Source organism: Megascapheus bottae, chromosome 22, assembly GCF_031878675.1.
Source record: "Megascapheus bottae isolate mThoBot1 chromosome 22, mThoBot2.hap1, whole genome shotgun sequence".
In the NCBI taxonomy this organism is placed as follows: domain Eukaryota; kingdom Metazoa; phylum Chordata; class Mammalia; order Rodentia; family Geomyidae; genus Megascapheus; species Megascapheus bottae.
In genome coordinates this window covers 23,610,850-23,631,691 of record NC_143530.1, presented here as the reverse complement: position 1 = coordinate 23,631,691, position 20,842 = coordinate 23,610,850, and the positions used below count along the sequence as shown (strand labels likewise).

At 47.4% G+C, this 20,842-nt stretch overlaps 1 protein-coding gene across 5 annotated transcripts in view; it reads right to left on the bottom strand.

Annotated features, from left to right (window-relative positions):
- Nucleotides 1-20,842, bottom strand: part of Atxn1 (ataxin 1) — a 407,426-nt gene that overhangs the window by 14,733 nt on the left and 371,851 nt on the right. For 4 of the 5 annotated variants that reach the window (XM_090356347.1, XM_090356348.1, XM_090356349.1 and 1 more), the window contains one exon: nucleotides 4,298-6,402. In XM_090356347.1, the coding sequence (XP_090212473.1) occupies nucleotides 4,298-6,241 (1,944 nt within the window). In that variant the 5' untranslated portion in view covers nucleotides 6,242-6,402. Of the gene's footprint in view, nucleotides 1-4,297; nucleotides 6,403-17,112; nucleotides 17,197-20,842 lie in introns of those variants that run through there. The other variant, XM_090356351.1, reaches the window with a different exon arrangement.

Below are 20,842 nucleotides of genomic sequence, written 5' to 3'. Positions count from 1 at the left end.
TCAAAGCCACAAATTCTGCCTGGAGCTGAAGTGCAATGAAATCGCTCAAAAAAAGTCACATGTCATGTATGCCTCGTTTTGGCTGAAGTCACTAAATTTGGAATTCTTGACTTTGCCTGCAAATGAAATTCTTGATTCTACGATATCTATAGAGAAAAGCTAACCTACTCCCGCCTTAAAAAAAAAACCCATTGTAAAACAGTTTGCATGCCTATGCTCTCTGTATGAAGCAAACCAGAGAACCCTGTGGTGATGCATATCGGGTATATGAAAAGCTGATTTGCTTCAATGGTTAAACATCATTAATAAAAGCAGTCACAACTCTTAAGTCGAGTGTAAGAATATCTGTGAGTATTCTATTTAAAACATTTGATGGTGTTGATGAGATGCATGACTCAGCCTTTGGTGAAAGTGTTTCAGAGTTGTTCAGGAAATCCACGTCCCAGCACAGTCATGTCTCTGAATACAAATGCAAATGCCTTAACTACAAATGAGGCTCTGCTCACACACCTCGCACACTGCCACACGCCATTGCGTGGTTCACAGGACTTTCTTGGGAGAGAGTCCCTTTATGAGGCTCAGGAATAGCCCCAGGAGAGACCCTGCCCACCATGACAGCCAACAAAGGAGGAACTGTACCCAGGCCCCATACCAATCCCAAATACCCTCCTTGTCCTGAGGTCTTAAAATGTATGCCTTATGGGACAAGAGCATTAAAGAACCATCCGCATTAATCAGCTGGTAGTTGTTTAAGTCTGTAATACAAGCTACTCAGGAGCCTGAGATTTGTGGATCAAGGTTTGGAGCCAGCCTGAGCAGACAAATCTAACAGATATTTAATTCGAGTTAACCAGCAAAAAGCTAATATAGTAGAGCACCAGCCTTGAACGAAAAACAGAGTAGAAGCATCAGACACTCTAAGCCCCAAATAGTTGTGCATGCACATATGTGCATGGGTACATAGGTACACATACATGTACACGTACACACATACTCACATACCCACACAACAGCACTAAAAAGAAGGTATCATGGAAAGAAAATGGTAGCAAACCTACTGCTAAGTGCAAAAGCCAGTCTTAAAAAGGCTACATCCTGCGTCATACCAACAATATAACATTCTAGGAAAACTAAAAAAACAAAACAAAAATACCCCCCAAACCAAAAAACTATAGACATTAAAAAAAAAAATACTGGTGGTGGCCAGAGGTTTGACGCCTGGGGTTGTGTGTGTCATGGAGCTGAGAGCAGCTGAGACATACTATATTTTTATGGTGGTAAAACTATTCAAGAAGACCGTGGAATGCTGGTCATGCAGGGGATCACATATCTATCAAAACTCACAGATGTGGTCTGCTGTGATGGCTCTAGCCGGTGACATGGGCTACTTGGGAGGTGGAGAATCAAGGGAGCACAGTTCAAGGTCAGCCTAGGAAAAAAATTGGAGCGACTTCATCTTGACCAGTGGCTGGGTACAGTGGCATGTGCCTGTCACCCATAGGTAAGGGAGAAGCAGGACTGGGCAGAATAGTGGAGACCTGTCATCCCAGCAACTTGGGGAAACAGAGAGGATCCCACTCTGGGATAGTGAGACATAAAGTGAGACCATATCTTTTATTTTTTGCTCGGCTATGGGTCTTGAACTCTGGGCCTGGGCACTGTCCCTGAGCTCTTCAGCTCAAGGCTGTTCTAGTGTGAGAACAGATAAGAAGTTTCTTCCTAATAACTGGAGTGCAGCCCCAGTACACAGGTGTGAATTCAGGGTGCCGACCCACTCTCACTTCTAATCCATCAGGATTCATGTTTCCCAGCCCTGCGCACTACCGAGAGCTGCCAGTGAGCTTGCCTCGGCAATGGAGGGACTAGACCAGCTTATTTGTTGTGCATGAGTGCCTGGGCTATTTTTAGGCCACAGCTCATCCATTCAGGATAGAAGGCTGCCATCAGTGACTCAGTGCGCAGCTGTCAAACTTGAAATGAGTGGAATGAAAGAAAAGCCATGGGCAGACACACAGTGAGTACATCATTCTGCCACACCATAGGAAAACACACCATGCCCTTACCGAGATAGTGAGGAGATGAAAATGGCCCTGACTATTAAGCAGCCATTAAGTCACCTTGGCGGATCTGGGAGGTGACAGACAATCCTAATGCCATGTGGAGCTCAACATTTAGGAAAGCAGCAGTCAAAGGAAACAATCGGCGGAGAACACTTTGCAGATACATTTATACTACATCTCTCCAGAGCCAAGACAGGGTGGTCCTCAGAAAAGCTGAGCCGCAGGGACTTGTGACAGAAGAATAGGGAAGCCTTTCATAAGATCGGTGCTTACCAAATGGAAGCTGTGAGCTTGAGTGGAGGAGAGGGTGTTGGTGTCTGGGGCCTGGGTTCCCAGAATAGACATGGGCTTTTAGGGCCAGCAGGGTGCTAATCATTTCTCTGCCGACAGGGGGAGGTCAGGAGCCATTGAGGATGCTCTGGAGGGGCACCATCAATCCAACCCTCCATCTCACATTCATCTCCAGCTCTTGCCAGAAAACCAGAAGACGTGTGTGCACACCAGCTAGCATGAGACCACTTAGACTTATCAGAAATGCAAATACTGGTGTTTCTTGGTCACACAAGGGACCTTCTTATTGTGCTCCTGGAAACTTACAACCAGTCAGTCCAGAGCTTGAGCTCAGGGCCTGAGCACTGTCCTTGGACTTTCTCAAGGCCGGAGCTCTACCACTTGAGCCTCAGCACCACTTCCAGCTTTTTTCTATATATGTGGTACCAAGGAATCGAACCTGGGTCTTTGTGCATGCTAGGCAAGCACTCTACCACTAGGCCAAACTCCCGGCCCCTAAGCAGGTTTTAATAGACAATCACTCCTTCTAAAATCCCTTTTCAGAAGGGGAGGCTTGTGATTATTATTTTTCTTTGGAAGAAAACATCTGTCTTTATTCTACATTGAAGCATGGAACTAAGTAAACACGAGTTTAGGTCCCACTTCTGCCCTATGGTGCAGGTTATAGTCAGATTTTTATTTCATTTTTTGGTCTTAGGTCCAGTATTTTCCTTGTAGGTAATTTGCTTCAGAACAGGAATGCAAAGACTGCTCTGCCACTGTAGGGCTATAGACACAGTAACAAACATGTGAACATTTATTTCTTCTCATCTGGGGTCTCCCTGGAGAGAGGGCTAGGGCATCTTCCACAATAGCAATTAGAAATTCTGTTCCTTAAACATAACCAGTGCTAGCTGGGCGCTGGTGACTTATGCCTGTAATCCTTAGCTACTCAGGAGGCTAAGATGTGAGGACCATGGGTTGAAGCCAGATCAGCAGGAAAGTCTGTGAGCCTCTTATCTCCAATAAACTACTCAGGAAAAAAAAAAAAAAAGGCGAGAAGCGGCACTGTAGCTTAAGTGGTGCATTAGCCTTGAGTACAAAGAGGCTCAGAGATAGCACATAAAGCCCTGAGTTCAACCCCAGGATGGGCAAAAAAAAAAAAAAAAACAAACTACAAGTGCTGGGCTCTGGTGGCTCATGCCTGTAATTCTAGCTACTGAAGAAGCTGAGATCTGAGGATCATGGTTCAAGACAAGCCCAGGCAGGAAACTCTGTGAAGTTCTTCTCATCTTCAGTTGATTAACCACCAAAAAGCTAGATGTGGAGTTGTGGCTCAAGTGGTAGAGGCCCAGGTCTCAACAAAGACAACCAGCAAAACAACCCCCATGGGTTCTACACAAGATGGCTGCTTCTAGGATGTAAATGTGTCTCCATCAACGCTCAGGTCAGTCAAGACTTCTCCAGGTGCCCCTTTCTTGTTGGATTGGCTGATTGCCAATATATTTGGGACTGGCCACGCTAAGCAGGAGTGGAGGGGGAATGGTTGAGTCCCAGAGAGGGGGTTGACAATGGCTCAGGGCAGTCGATTGCCCTAGGATTGGGAAGCTGTACATACAACGCCCTGGTGACAACCTCTTCTAGAGACATTCCCAGCCGAATCTGTCATTTGGCTCCTGGAGTCTAACAATTTACCCTCCAGGTGGTGGGTTCCATCTCACCGATGAGAAGCCCAAACACCTGCTGACAATGAGGGGGGAAAACCACTGACTGGTTCTAGACACACACACACACACACACACGTTCATTCTTGTAGACACACAGGTAGGGCTGGATTTTCCTAGAAAACATGGTGGACTAGGAAAAGATCTCACAATCTGGTGTCACACCAGCAGTTCCTCTTTCCAGGGGTGGCTCTCCCCTTCCTCCCCGCCTCCCCAGGCCCGTGCAGGCCGGGCACAGGTTACCTGTGCGCGGTGCTCCCCGACAGCGAACTGTATCACGGCCACCCCAGGGCTGTGGCTGTCCTCGATCCTCTCCACAGTGCTGGAGTCGATCTTGAGCTCGCTGCTGATCTCCGCGCTCTGGATGAAGTCTTCCGTCTTCAAGTCCTCCACCTTTTTCAGCTCCCCGTTGGCCAGCTGGATGATGGAGCCTTTCATGAAGTAGGGCGGCAGGGTGGGTGGCACGGCGGCGGCTGCGGCGGGCGAGGCCACCGACTGGACCACGGGTAGGTGGATCTGAGCCTGGACCATGGCTGGGTAGGCAGCCTGGGTGACCAGGGCGTCCGGGTTGAAGTTGTCACTCTTGGGCAGGGCGGTGGTGACGAACTGAGGCGACGTGGTGACGATGGCAGAGGCGGCCCCCGCGGTGTCCATGTCCGGACTGCCCACCGGGATGAGTAAGGGCTGGGTGCCGGGGATCACCAGGTGCTGGGGCAGGCTGCCCGCGTAGGTAATGGCCTGCTGCTGACCGCTCAGGTAGCCGATGACCGGGGGCTGAGTGCCCGCGTAGAAGGCGGTGGCCGGCAGTCCCACCGGGAGAGGCTCCGAAGCACTGTGCGTGGTCTGAATGACCGTGTGGGGGGACAACGCGTAGGACCGGTGGTGCTTCCCGAGATGCAGGCCGCTCTTGTCGTTGAGGGTGGACGGGGAGGCCTCGCGGTGCGCGGCCGGCTGGACCTCCAGGTCGGGAGCGGGCGTGCTGCTGTTGGAGAGGACCATGACCGAGGCGCGCACCCCCGAGGGGTCTCTGCCGCCGTAGTCCGCGGGGCTGGGGTGGACCACCACGTGCCTGGACTCGTAGGGGTGCGGGAGCGATTTGCTGCCGGCCTTGCCCAAGCCCAGGTCTCCGGAGGCGGACGCCCCGAACCGCCGGCCCTTCTCCAGCTCCCCGTTCAACACCTCCTTGGCCTGCGGCAGCCTGCCGCAGCCGTCGGTCTTCTTGGGGGGCTCCCGAGGGACGAAGTGGCCGCCGGAGGAGTCACCCCCATACTGCACCACCACCTGGGAGGACGGGCCCAGGGTGAGCGCGTGTGGGATCATGGCCTGGTGCGCGTGGAGGTGGACCGGAAGGGCGGGCGGCGGCGGCGGCGAGGCCGTGCGCCCCGCGGCGGCGCTCTGGGGAGAGCCGGAGATGTGCACATAATGGTTCTGCGGGGCGGGCGGAGGGGGGGACCCCGGGGTGAGGAGACCTGCGGGGGTCCGGCCCAGGTGTGGCGGGGGCGGGGGTGGGGGCGGCGGGGGCGGCGGCGGGGGCTCGATCTTGTGCCCGGTCGCCTGGCTCAGGCTGCCCACGCTGGCCAACAGGGTGGAATAGGCCTCCAGCTGGGAGCGCTGGGCCGGAGTGGTGGCGCCCGCCGCGCCCGCCGTGCCCACCGCACTGGTGACGGGGTTGGCGGCGGAGGGGGAGATGAGCTGGGAAGGGAGGAAGCCGGCGTAGGGCCCGCTGTACTGGGACGACCCGATGAACTGGAAGGTGTGCGGCAGGTGGGCGTACTGCACCGGGGACACCGGGGTCCCCGACGGCGGGGGCGGGTACGCCGCGGGCAGCGTGGGCGCCGAGGGCACCGACCTGGGGGCGCTGGGCGGGGAGTAGTCCAGCCCCGTGGACAGTGCTTTGTGTAAACCGATTCCCTGCTGTAAACCCAGCTCGGTGGTGGAGGTCCCCACCGGTCCGTGCCGCCCGCCCCCGGGGCCCCGGCTGCCGCCCCCGCCACCCGCGCCCCCGCCGGGGTGGCCGGGGAGCCACGCCGCCGTCCCCGCCGCCGAGCCGCCCTCCGCGCGGTGGTTGTCGCTGGGCGGGCCCGCGGCCTTCTCCTCCGACGACGAGGACGATGGCCGGCTGGTGGCGGGGATCTCGCGCTTCTTGGGAGGCAGGCATTCATTGCTGCGCTCCTGGTTGGATTTCATTTTTCGCCGTCCCCCCTCCACGGTGGCTGCTTTCACTGGCGGGCGGGCTGGGATTTCAGTCTGATACACGGATTGTCACATTGGATGGCTGTGGGGGACCCAGGTTCTTCATGAGGAATCATCTCCCCCAGGACGCACTGGGCCAGCAGCAGCTCCGGATCCTGAGAAAGGGGAGAGGGAGAGGGAGAAGGAAACAGAAATGTCAGCTTTGGTGACGCGGGGAGGGGAAAAACTAACCCCATTCCCAGCCACATCTGGCCGAAAGCCTTTGGCATGCGGTATTCATTCCCAAACCTCCCGCCTAGGTCCGCACACCAAAGCGGATGCAATATAAACATCCCTGGGTTGACAGGCTGGGGAGGGCGGGTGAGGAAATAGAGCCCATCACGAGCTCAAAGCACAGGCATTTTTGGGAATCCACAATTCCCCTAAGACACCCTCAAAACTCCTCTTTCTTGTCCCTCTGTCTTCCTGATGTTTCTTTTCCAGAAGCTGTGTGGTATCCTTCCTCATTTGTTTGTTTTTAAATGTATCATTACTGATACTTGGACTCAAGGCCTAGGTGCTGTCCTTTAGCTTTCTGTGCTCAAGGATAGCACTCTACCACTTGAGCCACGACTCCACTTCTGGCTTCTTGCTGGTCAATTGACCAATAAGAATCTCATGCACTTTTCTGCCCCTTTTGGGTTGGAAACTTGGCTCTCAGATCTCAGCCCCTTGAGTAGCTTGGGTGGTAGGTGTGAGCCACCAGCATCCAGCTTTCCTCATCAATGATAATGTTGTTTTTTAAACCAGAGGGACAAACCAAACTATGCTTACAAATGACATCAGTGAGGACCAGTTAGATCCTGTCTTCAGAACCATGCTGTGGGAAGGAACAAGTTAGGAACAGAAAGGGCCTCACAGACTATTTTTCTTTTGCCAGTGTCAACACTCCAAGATCACAGCTGGTCTCAGGGACCATAGTGGATCTAAGGGCGTTCTTCCATCATGACCCACCAACCTCACCCTTACAGATATCCCCCACCTCCAAGGAGGTAGCCCATAATCGTCCTGCTGTCTACACCCTGTAAAGGGTAGAACATCCACCTCAGATGGCAACAGAAAGCCAACAGAAGTCTCTGGAACAGTTAGAAAATACATTTGGATATAGCCTTGAAAATACAGTATGGGAGGAACTGATCAAGATGCATTGTTCGTATAAACTGGTTTGCTGAGTTGAAGCTACTCTGTACAACTAACTATTCAAAAGAAAACACAGTAGGTAGTGCTCCTGTATTGAGCTTTTCCTTAGCTTTGTCTCCCTACTTTCTCCACTTTTATTTTTAAATTTTGTCTTCACATCAAACTGTCCGTTTGTCTCCAGAAAGAATCAACTCCTCACTAATGGAGACAAAACCACATTCAAGCAGGTCAGACTTGCCTATACGTATCTCAGATCTTATGAATTTGAGAACATCCGTCTCAAGGTTTCTGGACTCCAGTCTCAGCCTTTAGTGGCCACTGCATCTCAACCATCACTGTGTGACAGTACCCAGCTGGCAGGAAGCATAACTCAATGGGCTTAAGAGGAACCCACAGCCACCAGAAACATGTGAGTGCTCCTCAGGACAGCAGGTACAGACCAGAGTAACACCTTGTGCCATTAGCTATGGCAACTGGACTGTGGGAATTGCAGGCTCTCAGTTCTTTTTTTTTTTTTTTATTTCTCTTAACCATGACCGGATTTGAAAACATTAGAAAGCAGCTACCTTTAGCACTCAATCATCAACCATGCTGAGGTAGCAGGGAGAAGCCTAATATAGTCCAACCCCATTCTCTCCACCACTTCTCATGTCTGGAGATCTCTAATCTTTCCCCTCCAGGTTACACTCTCCTAATTGAACCTAGAACTTGCAAAGAGAATGGAGAGTGTGATTTAGCGGTTCTTGATCTACAGCTACTACAATGAAATGACACAACAGAAAAGATAACCCTTCTTAATGATTTTGACCAGGTATCTAGAAAGGCTCAGGTTTACAGATGTGGTGTCTGAACATCAAAGGACATTCTAGTAATAGGACTTCTTACATGACAAGGGGATAAAAGAAGCTCTTATACAAACAAAGAGTAAAAAGAAATACTTTAAGTGATATTGCTAGCTTACCCCTATACTCCTAGCTACTGTAGAAGCTGAAAGTTGAGAATGTGGTTCAAAGCCTGACAGGGAAGTCCAGGAGACTCTTATCTCCATCTAGCCATCAAAGAGCCATCAAAGAGGAGCTGTGATTCAAGTGATAGAGTACCAGTCTTGAATGAAAAAGCTAAGGGACAGCTCCCAGGCTCTGAGTGCAAGCCCAACACTGGTATACAAACAAAATATTGCTGAAGAAATGAATAACTACCACAGCTTCCAAGGAGTTATTTACTTTCCCACACTAGGGTTCATATGGTGCTAAATAACTTGGTTGCACAGGTCTCTTTTATTAAAACAAAACCACATCCAAAAGTATACCTCATGATACTCACAAATCACTTACAAGGGCAGAATTAAACTAAATGACAAAAGCATCAACACAGTTGTCCTTAGCTGTTTGAAAAGTACTAATAAGGACCATTTCTCTTAGGCTTTTGAGAGTTAGAAAAAGACTGGAATGATGGAAGGGTGACATTGATCAAGATGCATTGTACTCAGAGCTGGACCCCCTTTGTACAACAACTTAATGAAAAAGAAAAAGGGGACTGAATAAACTCCCACAAGCTTCTCCTGAACATTCTTTGCTGAGGTCTACTCACAGAACGGTTGCGTGCGCCCCCTGCTGGCACTCACTGTAGCCCTGATCCAGTAAAAACCCCACAGGATTTCATTAGGGTTGCTCATGCAAGAGTGATATGTCAGAATCTGAAATGAGAACATTTGCATATAGTAGGCCCGGCCAGTGAGGGAATAGGTTAATTAGCTCTAGGCAGCTCTTGGAAAGCCAAAGCAGCAGCATAAAAGTCCTTTCAAAGCCAAGTAAAATGTCAAACACATTCAAGAAGAGGCCCATTAGCAATGCAAATGTGAAACTGCCTGCACACGTGAATGCACAACATACAAAACTAGAAAACTCCTCTTAAGGTACTTTGAAGAAATCAGCTCTTGTAAATTTGGGAAAAGAATGCTGACTTGTTTCTCAGAAGTGCAGTTTTATTTATATAGCTTATTTGGAGAGGAAAACACTGTCTTCAGTTTGCCTTGAATGCTAACTGAGCAGGGCTTCTGCTAATGGTGGTCCACAAAACATGACTGATGTAGCAAATTTAAACTTACTCTTCTGAAAAGTTATCCACTGACAAACAGGACTTTTCATAGAGAATTCCAGTGATAAGTCAAAGATAGAATGATTAATACAGAAAATGGGGTAGCCTGGGCCAAGCTGATACACATAACCAATCCTTTCTAAAACATATTTTTACATTAAAAAAATCTATCTACCTACCTACCTATGTTTTGGGGTTTCATTAAAATGGAGTCTTACTATGTAGCCCAGGTGAATCTGAGATCCTTCTCTCTCCTAATGCTGGGATTACAAGCATGCCCCACAATACCAAGCTTACAATCTGAAATACTTTTAAAAAGGAAGGTATCTCATAAGGTTGCCACAAAATGGCCCTGAAGTCCTGAGCTCAAGTGATCCTCTTGCCTCAGTCTCCCAAATAGTGGCATGCACAGGCAAATGCAGTTATATACCGGCATATCCAGCTCTCTCCTAAATGCAAGAGTATTTACCAGTGCAGAGCACGGCTTAGACAGGGTGATCTAATTCTAGATGATGTGTCCTTTCTCTGTCCCAATAGCCACAGTGTCTACATGTTCCTTTGAGGGAGAAATGTGCCCCCTAGGAAGTGGAGCTTGTTATTTTCAATGAACCACCAGGGGGCGCAATAACATGCCACCAAATCTGAGGGGGCGCTAGGAATGGTTATTTGTGGAAAGGTAGGTAACTTATATAGCCAGAAAAGGAAGACAGGGAACAAAAGCAAATAACATTTATATAAAAAGGTGAATTGGATTTGTGCTTTCAGGGTTTCTTCCCAGTTGCAGAGAATGGTCGCTGTGTCCTGCCTCTTGCCAGGGTGTGTGTGGGGGGGGTGGTCCCTGGAGCTCACTTATGAGTATACACAAAACAGAAAGGCTTCTTTGAAACATGGGGCCTCGGCACAATAATATACATGCTAAGCTACCAGAGAGCCACACATGCAGATCGCTCTTTGAACACTATTACTGGGAAAGCAGGAGGGGGTTTAAGAGAGGAATGAAGACACATTTACTCAGGGTTTACTACCCGTGGTTTGCCTGGCACTCCCTGCTCTGAATACACTCATCGTAGGCGTTTATGAATCTATAAGTGCACATCCACATTTACATTGACCTCGCAAACAGGATTTTTAAAAATTTAGCTCAGTGGCATAAGGAAGACCTTGTGTGTCCTTACAGCAGTGACCCCAGCATCCCAGGATCTTAACATAAATGAAGAAACTCCTGCCTTGGAACCTTCATTTTACCAGACATGTGATACATTCAAGTCTATGACGAAAATGTCTACACCTCAACTCGAGCAACTTAAACATCTCTCGCCTCTTTGTAACCGAGTAGGTATTGGGTAGCCAAACTGGTGCTACATATACACGGAGAGTTGAGGGGAGCCTTGTAAATACATAGCTGAATATTCAGGTGAGTGTCAGTTACTCACTTTGGGGGCCCTAAACCCAAGTGCTCAATGACAAATGTTCCATTTTCCTGGCCCTTATAAAATCAGTATGAGCATATTATAAAGTTGACACATGATTCATCTCCAAAAAGAAGGAAGACACTTAACTAAAGAAACCTCATACTTGTATCTGTGCTATAGTTTGGGTGACTCTCCTTGATTCAGAATGGGAAGTGATAAGAAAAGGAGCTGAAGACATGGCTTTTGCAATCCAGGTTCAGTGAAGAACAACTAATCGCGTGGAATCCAAGATGACCCTAAAATCCAACACATGATGATATTCTAAGTAGACTGCACTGCTCTGCCTGTATCCAGAGCCTTCCTTGTCTGTTGCCTGAGCCAGAGTGTAGCTGCAGCTTTAGGAGGAGAGGCATATCGCCTGCTGAGCTTCTCTAACAGGAAAGTCCCCGATCTCCAATTTTGTGAATGCTGACATGACATCCTAAGTGGAAAATTCCTCACGTGACCTCAGATTGCAGTGAGACTCTCCAGGGACACTAAAATAGTTGCATAAAAGGATCTTCTGGCTGGGGTGCATAAGGTGTATATGAGATAGAAATGAATTCTGTGTTTAGACTTGGGTTCCATTCCCAAGTTATCTCAGTATAATATGAGCCAATATTCCAAAATTAAAAAAAAGACAGAGTTCAAAGGCATCTAGCCCCAAGCATTTCAGATAAGGGTTGTTCAAGCTCTGTGGGAAAATGATGAGCGACTTCAGGAGATGGATTGCTGAAATGGCAGAGGCCACTTGGACAGGGCGACGATTCTAGAAGTCCTGACTTGCCAACATCCTTTTATCACTAGAGCGAAAGAACTGCTTGGTGTGCTGGCAGAAGGTGCTGCATTTTGATTAATCATGAAAAATAAGCCCAAACACGACATCCTTGGAGTATCCAGGATGAAGAAAGATGCGTTAGATGACAAGCTATAATTAGATGCCTCATGGCTGACCAACTAAGCCGGCTTTCAGAGGAATGGGTCACATTTTTATTCATTGAGCATTCCGTCTCTAGGATATACAGTGGGCCTTAATTGTTCAATGTCAGCATGAAGTAAATGGCAGGCCACCATTCTATTTTTAGTTCTCTTCAATGTCTTATTAATATTTGGTTATCATCTTTAGTGGTAATAGAAGGCTGAAAGAAGTGATTACTGTATTAGGTTTCATATTCAGACAAATCCTCAGAGACTGGGAAGGGATGACACAGAATCAAGAAAATTAAGATCAATGAGAACAAGCATAAATGCCAACCCTTGTTTGTTTGTTTGCTTTCTAGCTCAAATTAGATTGTTACAAGGGTAGAGAATATCTGGATCGAGTGATTTAAATGAAAGAGCCAGGGATTATATGAGTGTGCCCTCAATGTGTACCAACAGTTAGGCAAATGGTTGGAGTACTAAACTTCATTTTTAAAATGCAACCTTCAGTCAAATGTGATGGCTCAAATCTGTGATCCCAGCTACTTAGAAGGCAGAGATGGTAGGGGGTGGGGGGCAATCCTGTATTACAGCCAGTGTGGCTGGGTGTTATGTCACATACCTGTCATCCCCAGTGGCATGAAAAGCAAAGATCCTAACCCATGCTTGCTTAGGCAGAAAGCCAGACCCTGTCTTAAAAATAACCAAAGCAAAAGAAGGACTGGAGCTGAGGCTCAAGTGGTAATGCCTCTGTCTAAGTAGCATGAAGCCTAATACCTCCAAAAAATGAAAAAGGAAGAAAATATTCAGAGGAAGGAAATAGACTGTTGATGAGCTGTTGAGGGATGAGCAGTTGAGTTCATGAGTGCTGGAGGATACCAGCCAGTGGGGCAGGTCCAGGGTGAAGGGATCTGGCTGAGTGGCCAACACAGGACAGGAAGATCCTATGTGGATGCTAAGCATTAGTTGTTTGGATAGTACTCTTAGCTACCAGGGAGGCTGAGACCCGAAGGACTCATGTGTGAAACCAGCTTTAGGAAGAAGAGTCTGAGATATGCCCTCTCCTATTAATCAGCACAAAGTAGTACTTGGAGGAGTGGCTCAAATGGTAGAGCTCCAGCTGTAAGCTTATGAGCTGAGCAAGTATGAGGCTCTGAGTTCATGCCCTAGTACTGACAAAAATCAATGAGGGAAGGCAGAGCAGACAATTTACAACCTGGATTAGAAAGGCTCCCCAAGTGCTGGAGGATATAAACAATAAACAGTGACTTCATTTATTATCCTCAATAAAACAGTAGTGTCTCAAATGCTAAACCCCTAAAAGTTGTGTCTATCTGTACCTTGTGACAGCATCTAGTTGCAAAGAGAATCTTAACAGATGCAATTAGGGATCAATGTGGTTTATCCAGGTGGGCCCTAATTTCAGCAACAGTGGTCCTTGCAAGAGAGAGGCAGGGAGAAGACTGTGCCATCCAAAGGAGAGAGCCATGTGGCACAAAGCGATCCTGTCCCGAGTGGAGGAAATCTGGAGCCCACAGAAGCTGGATGAGACAAGGGAGCAGCCTCCTGGACACCTTGTGGAGCAAGGAGGAAGGAGTGTGTGGTCTGTCACCCTCCTTCACCTCCACTTTTCAGCGTGCAGAGGTAGAAGAGAATGCATTTCTGTGGTCCTAAGTTGTTCACTGTGGCAGCCTCTGGGAACAGATACAAAGACTTCCCACTAATTGATCCCCTACCACCTGTCAATCATCTCATGCAAACCCTTGTGTGAACTTGGGTATTTTTCAATGGGGACATTGAAGATGGGACAAAGGTGACTGGGGTGGTGGGTGGCACAGGATTGGCGACTGCTTCCTTGTTCTGCCTGGCTATGCTGCAGAATGGGCCAGGAAGTATTCCTCTGAGTACAGGTTATGGCAAAAAGCTGCGTTTTTATTTTGCCATTAAATACATAGGAACAAGGCCCCACAGTGGGAGAGGGCATGCTCAAGGAATCTTTGCATTGTATCATGACTTATTCCAGACCTATATCTGGGGTGACACATTATCAGGGGCAAGAAGAGAGCTCTGGCTTTACTCTATGAGCTGGGGACTCTTCCGCCAAGCTTCGGGACACCCACTAAACGATGCTCTGGGTCCCAGCAGTGTTGCAGAGAGGAGAAAGTGAGAGGTCTGAGTACTCTCTCGCCTTCCAAATGAGCTCCACAAGTCACTGCCCTGGAGAACATGGCCACTGTGACTAAGCCCCAGGATCCTCTGGCTGCCTGCCTGAGCTCCAGTTCCTGGAAAGGCTCAAGATAGGAAAAATCGCCAGCTGGATCCAAACGGGTCCCAGGCGAATTGTCCAGCAGGGTTTGAAGCTGGAGTTTTTAAGAAAAGCTGGAAATGCCTTTGTGTCAAGACCTTTCCTGGTTCAGTACAAAAGCAAATACCTTTCTGCTTTCAAGTGTTCCTCCCAGAACAGCTTCCTCAGGCGCCCGGATGGCGGAGGGCTGGCATTCCTCTATTTGGCCACAGGTTGGGAACAGTGCTGGGTCTTAGCTTGGGGGGCGGGGGTGAGGGGAAGAGGGAAGGGGGTGGGGAGAGGAAACAGCTGGACTTAGAGGTTCTTACCCTGGATTGGTGTAAATTGTTGCAAGGAGAGGGAGGGGGTCTCTCTTCCAGACTTTGGCCCCGAGACTACTTGTGGGAAGGCCTCGCCAAGGTAGCAAAGTTAGTCAGAATCATTGTTGGCAGGCTGGAACCTGTCATTCCAAACTGTTGGTTAAATGTCCTTATGCAAGTCAGGGGTCAGCTGCTCACACCTGTAATTCTAACTACTCAGGAGGCTGAGATCTAAGGATCACAGTTCAAAGCCAGCCCCGGCACTAAAGTCCATGAGACTCTTTTCTCCAATTAGCCACTAGGAAACTGGAAGTGGTGTTGTGGCTCCAGGGGTAGGGGCAGTAGCTTAGAGCTAAAGAGCTCAGGGACAGCATCCAGGTCCAGAGTCCAAGACCCATAAGTAAGCAAATAAACAAAAAATCCTTATCTACCCAGTGACAAATTTTACTGCATAATGCATGAAGCATTCACTGATAGCCACTGATACATTAAGAATATTCATATAAAACAGTATGTCTGTCATGAATGATGACAGGAAGACATTATGTTAATGTTAGTACTGCTATGGACAATAAAAGGTCACAGAGCTGTTTAAATGTGCATGTCATCTTTTCATTTACCTTTTAATGTAATTTTAATTTTACTCAAAATTACATACGTGTCACAGCTTAGGGAGGCAAGTATTTCAGTAATGTGTCATATTCTCCTTGTTATCGTCACCTAAAAATGGAAAGGGACTCCTATGTGCAAGCCTGCAATAATATATACATTAAATAAATGGTCATTATCATAAATATAATTATCAGGTAATATGCCCTCATAATTTCCCAGCAATTATATTTGTCTGTTGTTCATCTCAGTCAGCCACATGAGGAAATGAACACATCAGCTTCAAACTATCCACACGTCAAAGATCTGCTTTATTCCTCACATCTATGTTTTACCCAAAAGAGGTTACCATGGGTGTTAGAGAAGTTACCTCTCCTCCTGTCTGATAGACTGTATGTATGACATTATACACAACAGACTCTCATTCACACCCTAAGTTATCAAAGTGATTCTACCTACAGAAGAAAAGAAATATACGGCTAAACTCCCCCTTGGCATTTCATTTCTTGGCCAGGGTTAAGGGTGATGGTGTCTAGTTCTATCCTGCCTGCTTCTCTACAGAACTTTCTGGATGAGTAATTCATAGAGGCACGGCAGGGAGGTGCCATCTTCTCTCCCCAGCCCCTAGCAAGGCTGCCAGCTACTATTCACTCCCAGAGCTTTACTACACAAAAACAGAGGCCTAGCCACAATTCAAGGACACTGCACTGTGTTCTACTGGCCACCAGGGGGCTGATTTTCAGGGTGATAGAACAAACCAGATGCATCAACAGAGAATAAGAAGATCAAATTAAAAGATGTCCTTTTGCAACGGGGGTCACTCTGGGAAAGTTTGAAAATATTCACTGCCCTTCACATGACCTGGTGAAAGGAAAGCTCAAGTTGCCAGAGGATTCAGAAAGTAGGCACTCTTCTTCCAGAGCAGTCATATGGAGGCTTCCCTTCTCTGCTGGCTTGGCAGTCTCTAGGTGCCATCATTTTCAGTGTTCCTGCAAAGTTCCTATGCCCCAAGGCAACAGTGTTGAGAGTTGGGTGACTGACGCTGCTATGCAGGAGTGGGTTAGTTAGTGGGTGAGCGTTCTGCTAAGGATGAGTGTACCCCTTCCCTGCATACATGTCTGCTCTCTCCCTTCCACCCTCTACCCACGGCATAGCACAGCAAGAGGGTTCTCAGAGACACAGCCTCTTAATCTTGAGCTTCCTAGCCTTGCATGAGCCACATAAATATCTATTACATATATACACTTCCCAGTCTCGGGTATTTTGTGATAGTAGCACAGAAATGAATAGAAACAAGTGACACTATATCCTTTAGGCATTTTCTTGACTTGCAGAGTAACTGAGAGTTGATGTGAACTGTGTTCCCCAGGCACCATAGGAGAAGATGTCCTCACTGCTTACTTTGTGCCAGGGTGGTGCTATTTTACACACAGTCTGGATGTGATGATCCCATCTCCAAGACAAGAACACCGAGATGAAGTGTAAATCATGTGTCTAAAATCACAGGCCAATAAATGGCAGAAACAAAACAAAACTCTTGGCTCACCTGAATCACTATACTGGGTTCCAGTGCTTGGATTGTGCAGTGGGTTTCAAATGAGCCATCAAGAAATCAGCTCACCGAAGCACAGGCTGGCCTTTGTCCTGTACTCCTGGGAGGTGAGGATTCTTGGAATAGCTAGCTTCTAGGGGTGTTCTGTCTGAGCCTCATGGCCTCAGTTCCCACCTCTGAGGAACTTAAGACAAAAAGGATCTGCCTGACGTCAAGAAACATCTCAACCCTACAGATCAGCCTTGAGGGCAGAGCATGACAACACAACACAAATCTCTATATAGGGGCTCAGGTGAGCCTTCATCCACTCTACTACTGTCAGCGTTAGGGCTAGAAGCAACACTGTACCTCCTCAGGCCTTGGATGGCAAATACTCTACATCCCTCCCAGTATCTTTTTCACCCTGCATCCCTCCCAGCATCTTCCTCCATCTAACTGTGTTGTATACATACCCACATTTTTCCTTGTAACAAGCCACCACCATGAATGTAATGATTTCCAGCAAGTTCTACGAGTCCTTTCACACCAAGGGTGATTTCAGGAACTGCAGGAGCCTGTGATTTTTGTCAGATGCAAAAGCAGTCTTGTGGGAACTCTAACATTGTGATGTAACCAATAAAGATACAGCTGAAGATGATGACAATGAAGTCCACAAGGTCATCAGGTTTAGTGATGAAAATGCCCTGAGAACCAAAGACTGCACCAAACACTTAGACTTACATCTGCTCATACCCAGGCTGATACAGCATGGAGGGGTACAGATGGACTGCTCACAGTAATGAGACCCAAGCCAAAAGCCCATAAGAAAAAGCTACCCAGGGGGCTTCCAATGGCAGTCATGTAAGAAGCAGTGAACTGGCCTAACTAGCTATCAGCCACTGGACACTGAACATACCAACAGAATACGTTAAGTGGAGGACATGGCTGGAGCCTGTGGCTTTGTGCACATAAGAAAGCTGTGCATGTGCCTGGCACATGGCTGTTTTTTGAGGCCTTTGGAGATCAGTGTCTTCCAGCTCTGTCAGAGCAACTGCCACTCACACCAACACTCCTGTTGGTTGTCCCCTGCCTTCTCACCATGTGGCTCTTGTACTTAGGTGTCATTAGAGAATCAGATGCTTCCAGTCTGCTGGCAGAGAACCACTGTTCTGTCCTACCTCTGGTTTCTCAATTCCATACCTCACACTTTGCCTACGTGGAACTTCACCATCCATCCTGTTTTGTAGCCTTGTGTGGGTGCATGTACGTGCACTACCCACACACACATATGCACGTCCATGAGTGCACACAGACACACACACACAAAATGCAAACCAAACTGAACAGTACTCAGGTGACCACCGCTGCCTCCACCTCATGGCTTTTCCCACAGTAGGTCTTTGGCTGCTCTACATTCTTCTGAACTCATCCCTAAAATCTCAGCAGAGCCATTTCTGTCACTGTCATCCTGCTTTCCCACCTTGTTCAAAACACTGTAAAACTTCTCACCCACCTGGCAGACTGAATGCCAGGTCCCTTGGGTATTATAGCATACCTCTCCCCTCTTTGCCTGGCACTGTCTTTTCCTGTGTCTGTCCAACTCATTGATCTTTCTTATAAACTGCCTCCTAGAAAGGCCAAGCAGCTCTGGATTTGTTTCTAGATGTTTGCATGTGATGTTACGGTGCTGGATCAAAACTTGAACTCATAATAGGATTTCAAATACTGCCACACACACACACACACACGCACATGTGCAAAGAATATGGACCTGTATATTCCACTTTCAACACAGGCTCTCCTGTGAGATTAACCCTCGAGACTCACCACACCAGGAGGTATGCATCTTCACAGGGAGATGGGGCTGGAAGGCAAGACCTCTAACACTCACACAATGAGAACACTGCCCATGAGCCATCTCAAGGAAATGCTTCAGTAGTTTTTAGATTTACATATGCATGTACACACACACACACAGACACACACACAGAAAACTAATTGAAACCAGCATAAAATCAAATGTGGGGACTTGATTGGACAAGAAAAGGCCAGCTGTAAAAATGGGCCAAGAGTTAAGAATTCCCTCTGAAATAAACATTTGTTTTAACATTAGGAGTATGACTCAGACTCTATGAATGGATGGCTGAGTCCTGACCCTCTGAAGAGGAATGGTGCATTTTGATAAGCCAGGCATGCAGGAAACCTGCTTTCTACCTTGGTTTATTTCAGAGTGAAGGTTGGAGCATGGGAGCCCACGAAGCAGCCTAACTTGTCCCTATCACAAGCAAAATGGACAATGGGCTGAGTCCCTCCCTGCAGCTGTTTTCAATCTAATAGCTGAGTAATGACAGCAGCAATTCCCAGGGCAGCCGCCCCCTCCCCCAGCATGCCTGTGAACATTCAGAACACCGAATAAGCTGCCAGGAGTCTCCAGCATTTGACTGCCAAACTTAACATCGTTAACTCCAGTAGTCATTCAACAACCACCCCCAAAATTTACATTCTCCTTGGATGAACGTCAGTGCTCTCAGAATCAGGCCCATCACGCAGATGGAAGGACATGCTTAACCTCATGGATCTTATGCTTCATTCATTCATTCTTTGAGCTGATACTGGAGCTTGAACTCAAGAGCCTGAATGCTCTCCTCTAGTGTTTTTGGCTCAACCAAAAACACTACCACTTGAGCCAAATCTCTACTTCCAGCTTTTTGGTGGCTAAGTGGAAGTTAGTGTCTCCTGGACTTTCTTCTCCAGGCTGGCTTTGTATCAAGACCCTCTGATCTCAGCCACCCGAGAAGCTAGGATTGGAGGTGTGAGTCCCCAGCATTCAGTGTAATTTAATTTTTAGATGGAGAATCTGGCATGAAGGAGATATCTACCCTGAATCCTCAGATATGAGAAGTTATAATCCTCACCTAGTCAAAGATTAAGGAGAGGGAATGCTTTACTTGATTTTTTCATTTACGACATAGGACACTTGATGGCACAGTGTCCTTTGATGTCCCTTGAAACGTTGGTGTCCTCTGAGATCAGGCCTAAAATTTAGGCTTCTGGTATTAATGGGTGACTTTGGGAAAATGATTCAACTTTGTAAGCTTTTAGCTCCCCTTCTAGGCAAGGTGGAAGAGGTCTGGAGGACCAGGGTTTGGGGCTAGTCCAGGGAAAAAAAAATGAGCCCCCCCTCCCCCATTGCAGCTAACAAGCCAAGCATGTCAATGGCTACTTGCGATTCCACAGAAAGCAGGGATAATAGTATAAGCCCTATTTAACAAAGTTTTATTTACTTTGAATGAGATTTACATGGGACAAAGTCCAGCACGCAGGCTATGTCGTACCTCCAATAAAACAGGTTACTTCTGAAAATCAACTGTATTTTAGCATCAAGCCTCTATCATCTGTGAGGATGAGCGAAGAGTTGAACATCTAGACTGCTTGGGTTGGAATCCTGGTGTCTTTCTCCACCTGTTACAAGTTAGTTAATTTTATGCCTCAGTTTCTTCATCTCGAAGTGGAACTCATCCCCGTGTTTATCTTTGCAGACATGTTCTAAGTTCACACACATGAGGAAATGTCTTAGAGCAGGGCAAAAATACTGCAAGACCTCTGAATATCAGCCTGTCATTAGAACTATTTTCTGAGAAAGGCACTCCTCCCAAGGGCGTTACTAAAATCCTATTTTTATCTAAGTAAAAAAAGTCTCCCCCTCCACTTGAGTTTTTCCTCAGGTAATATCATGCATGCCATGCACCGGTCAGCACCCAGATTATCGTAGATGGAACAATCTAGAATTTGAAGATTTGCTGCCTCATTTCCTTTAACAAGGCATCTCAGGTCTCATCAGTTCACAAAGCTTACCGAACCTCAGAAACCACCTTCTAGAAAATACTCCATGTGTGGACATTGAGTTCTGCTCCTTCCCATACCCCTAGATGGGCTAAAGCTTTTCGACTGGCCAGCGCTATCTATCTTTAAACAGTATTCAACTGTGCTTACATTTTAAGTTTGAAATTTGTCTATAGGATTGGTGTTTATTCCCAGGATATAAATAGAAGTGATGTGACTTCTTCGAACACAGAACAAACTGTGTACTGATTAGATATAATTACTTATTACAAATCCCTTTCCTTTTTATTGCTTTGGAATCCCCACAACTAAATAGAAGCTCTACTTAGAAAAAGCATGCATGCACACACACACACACAC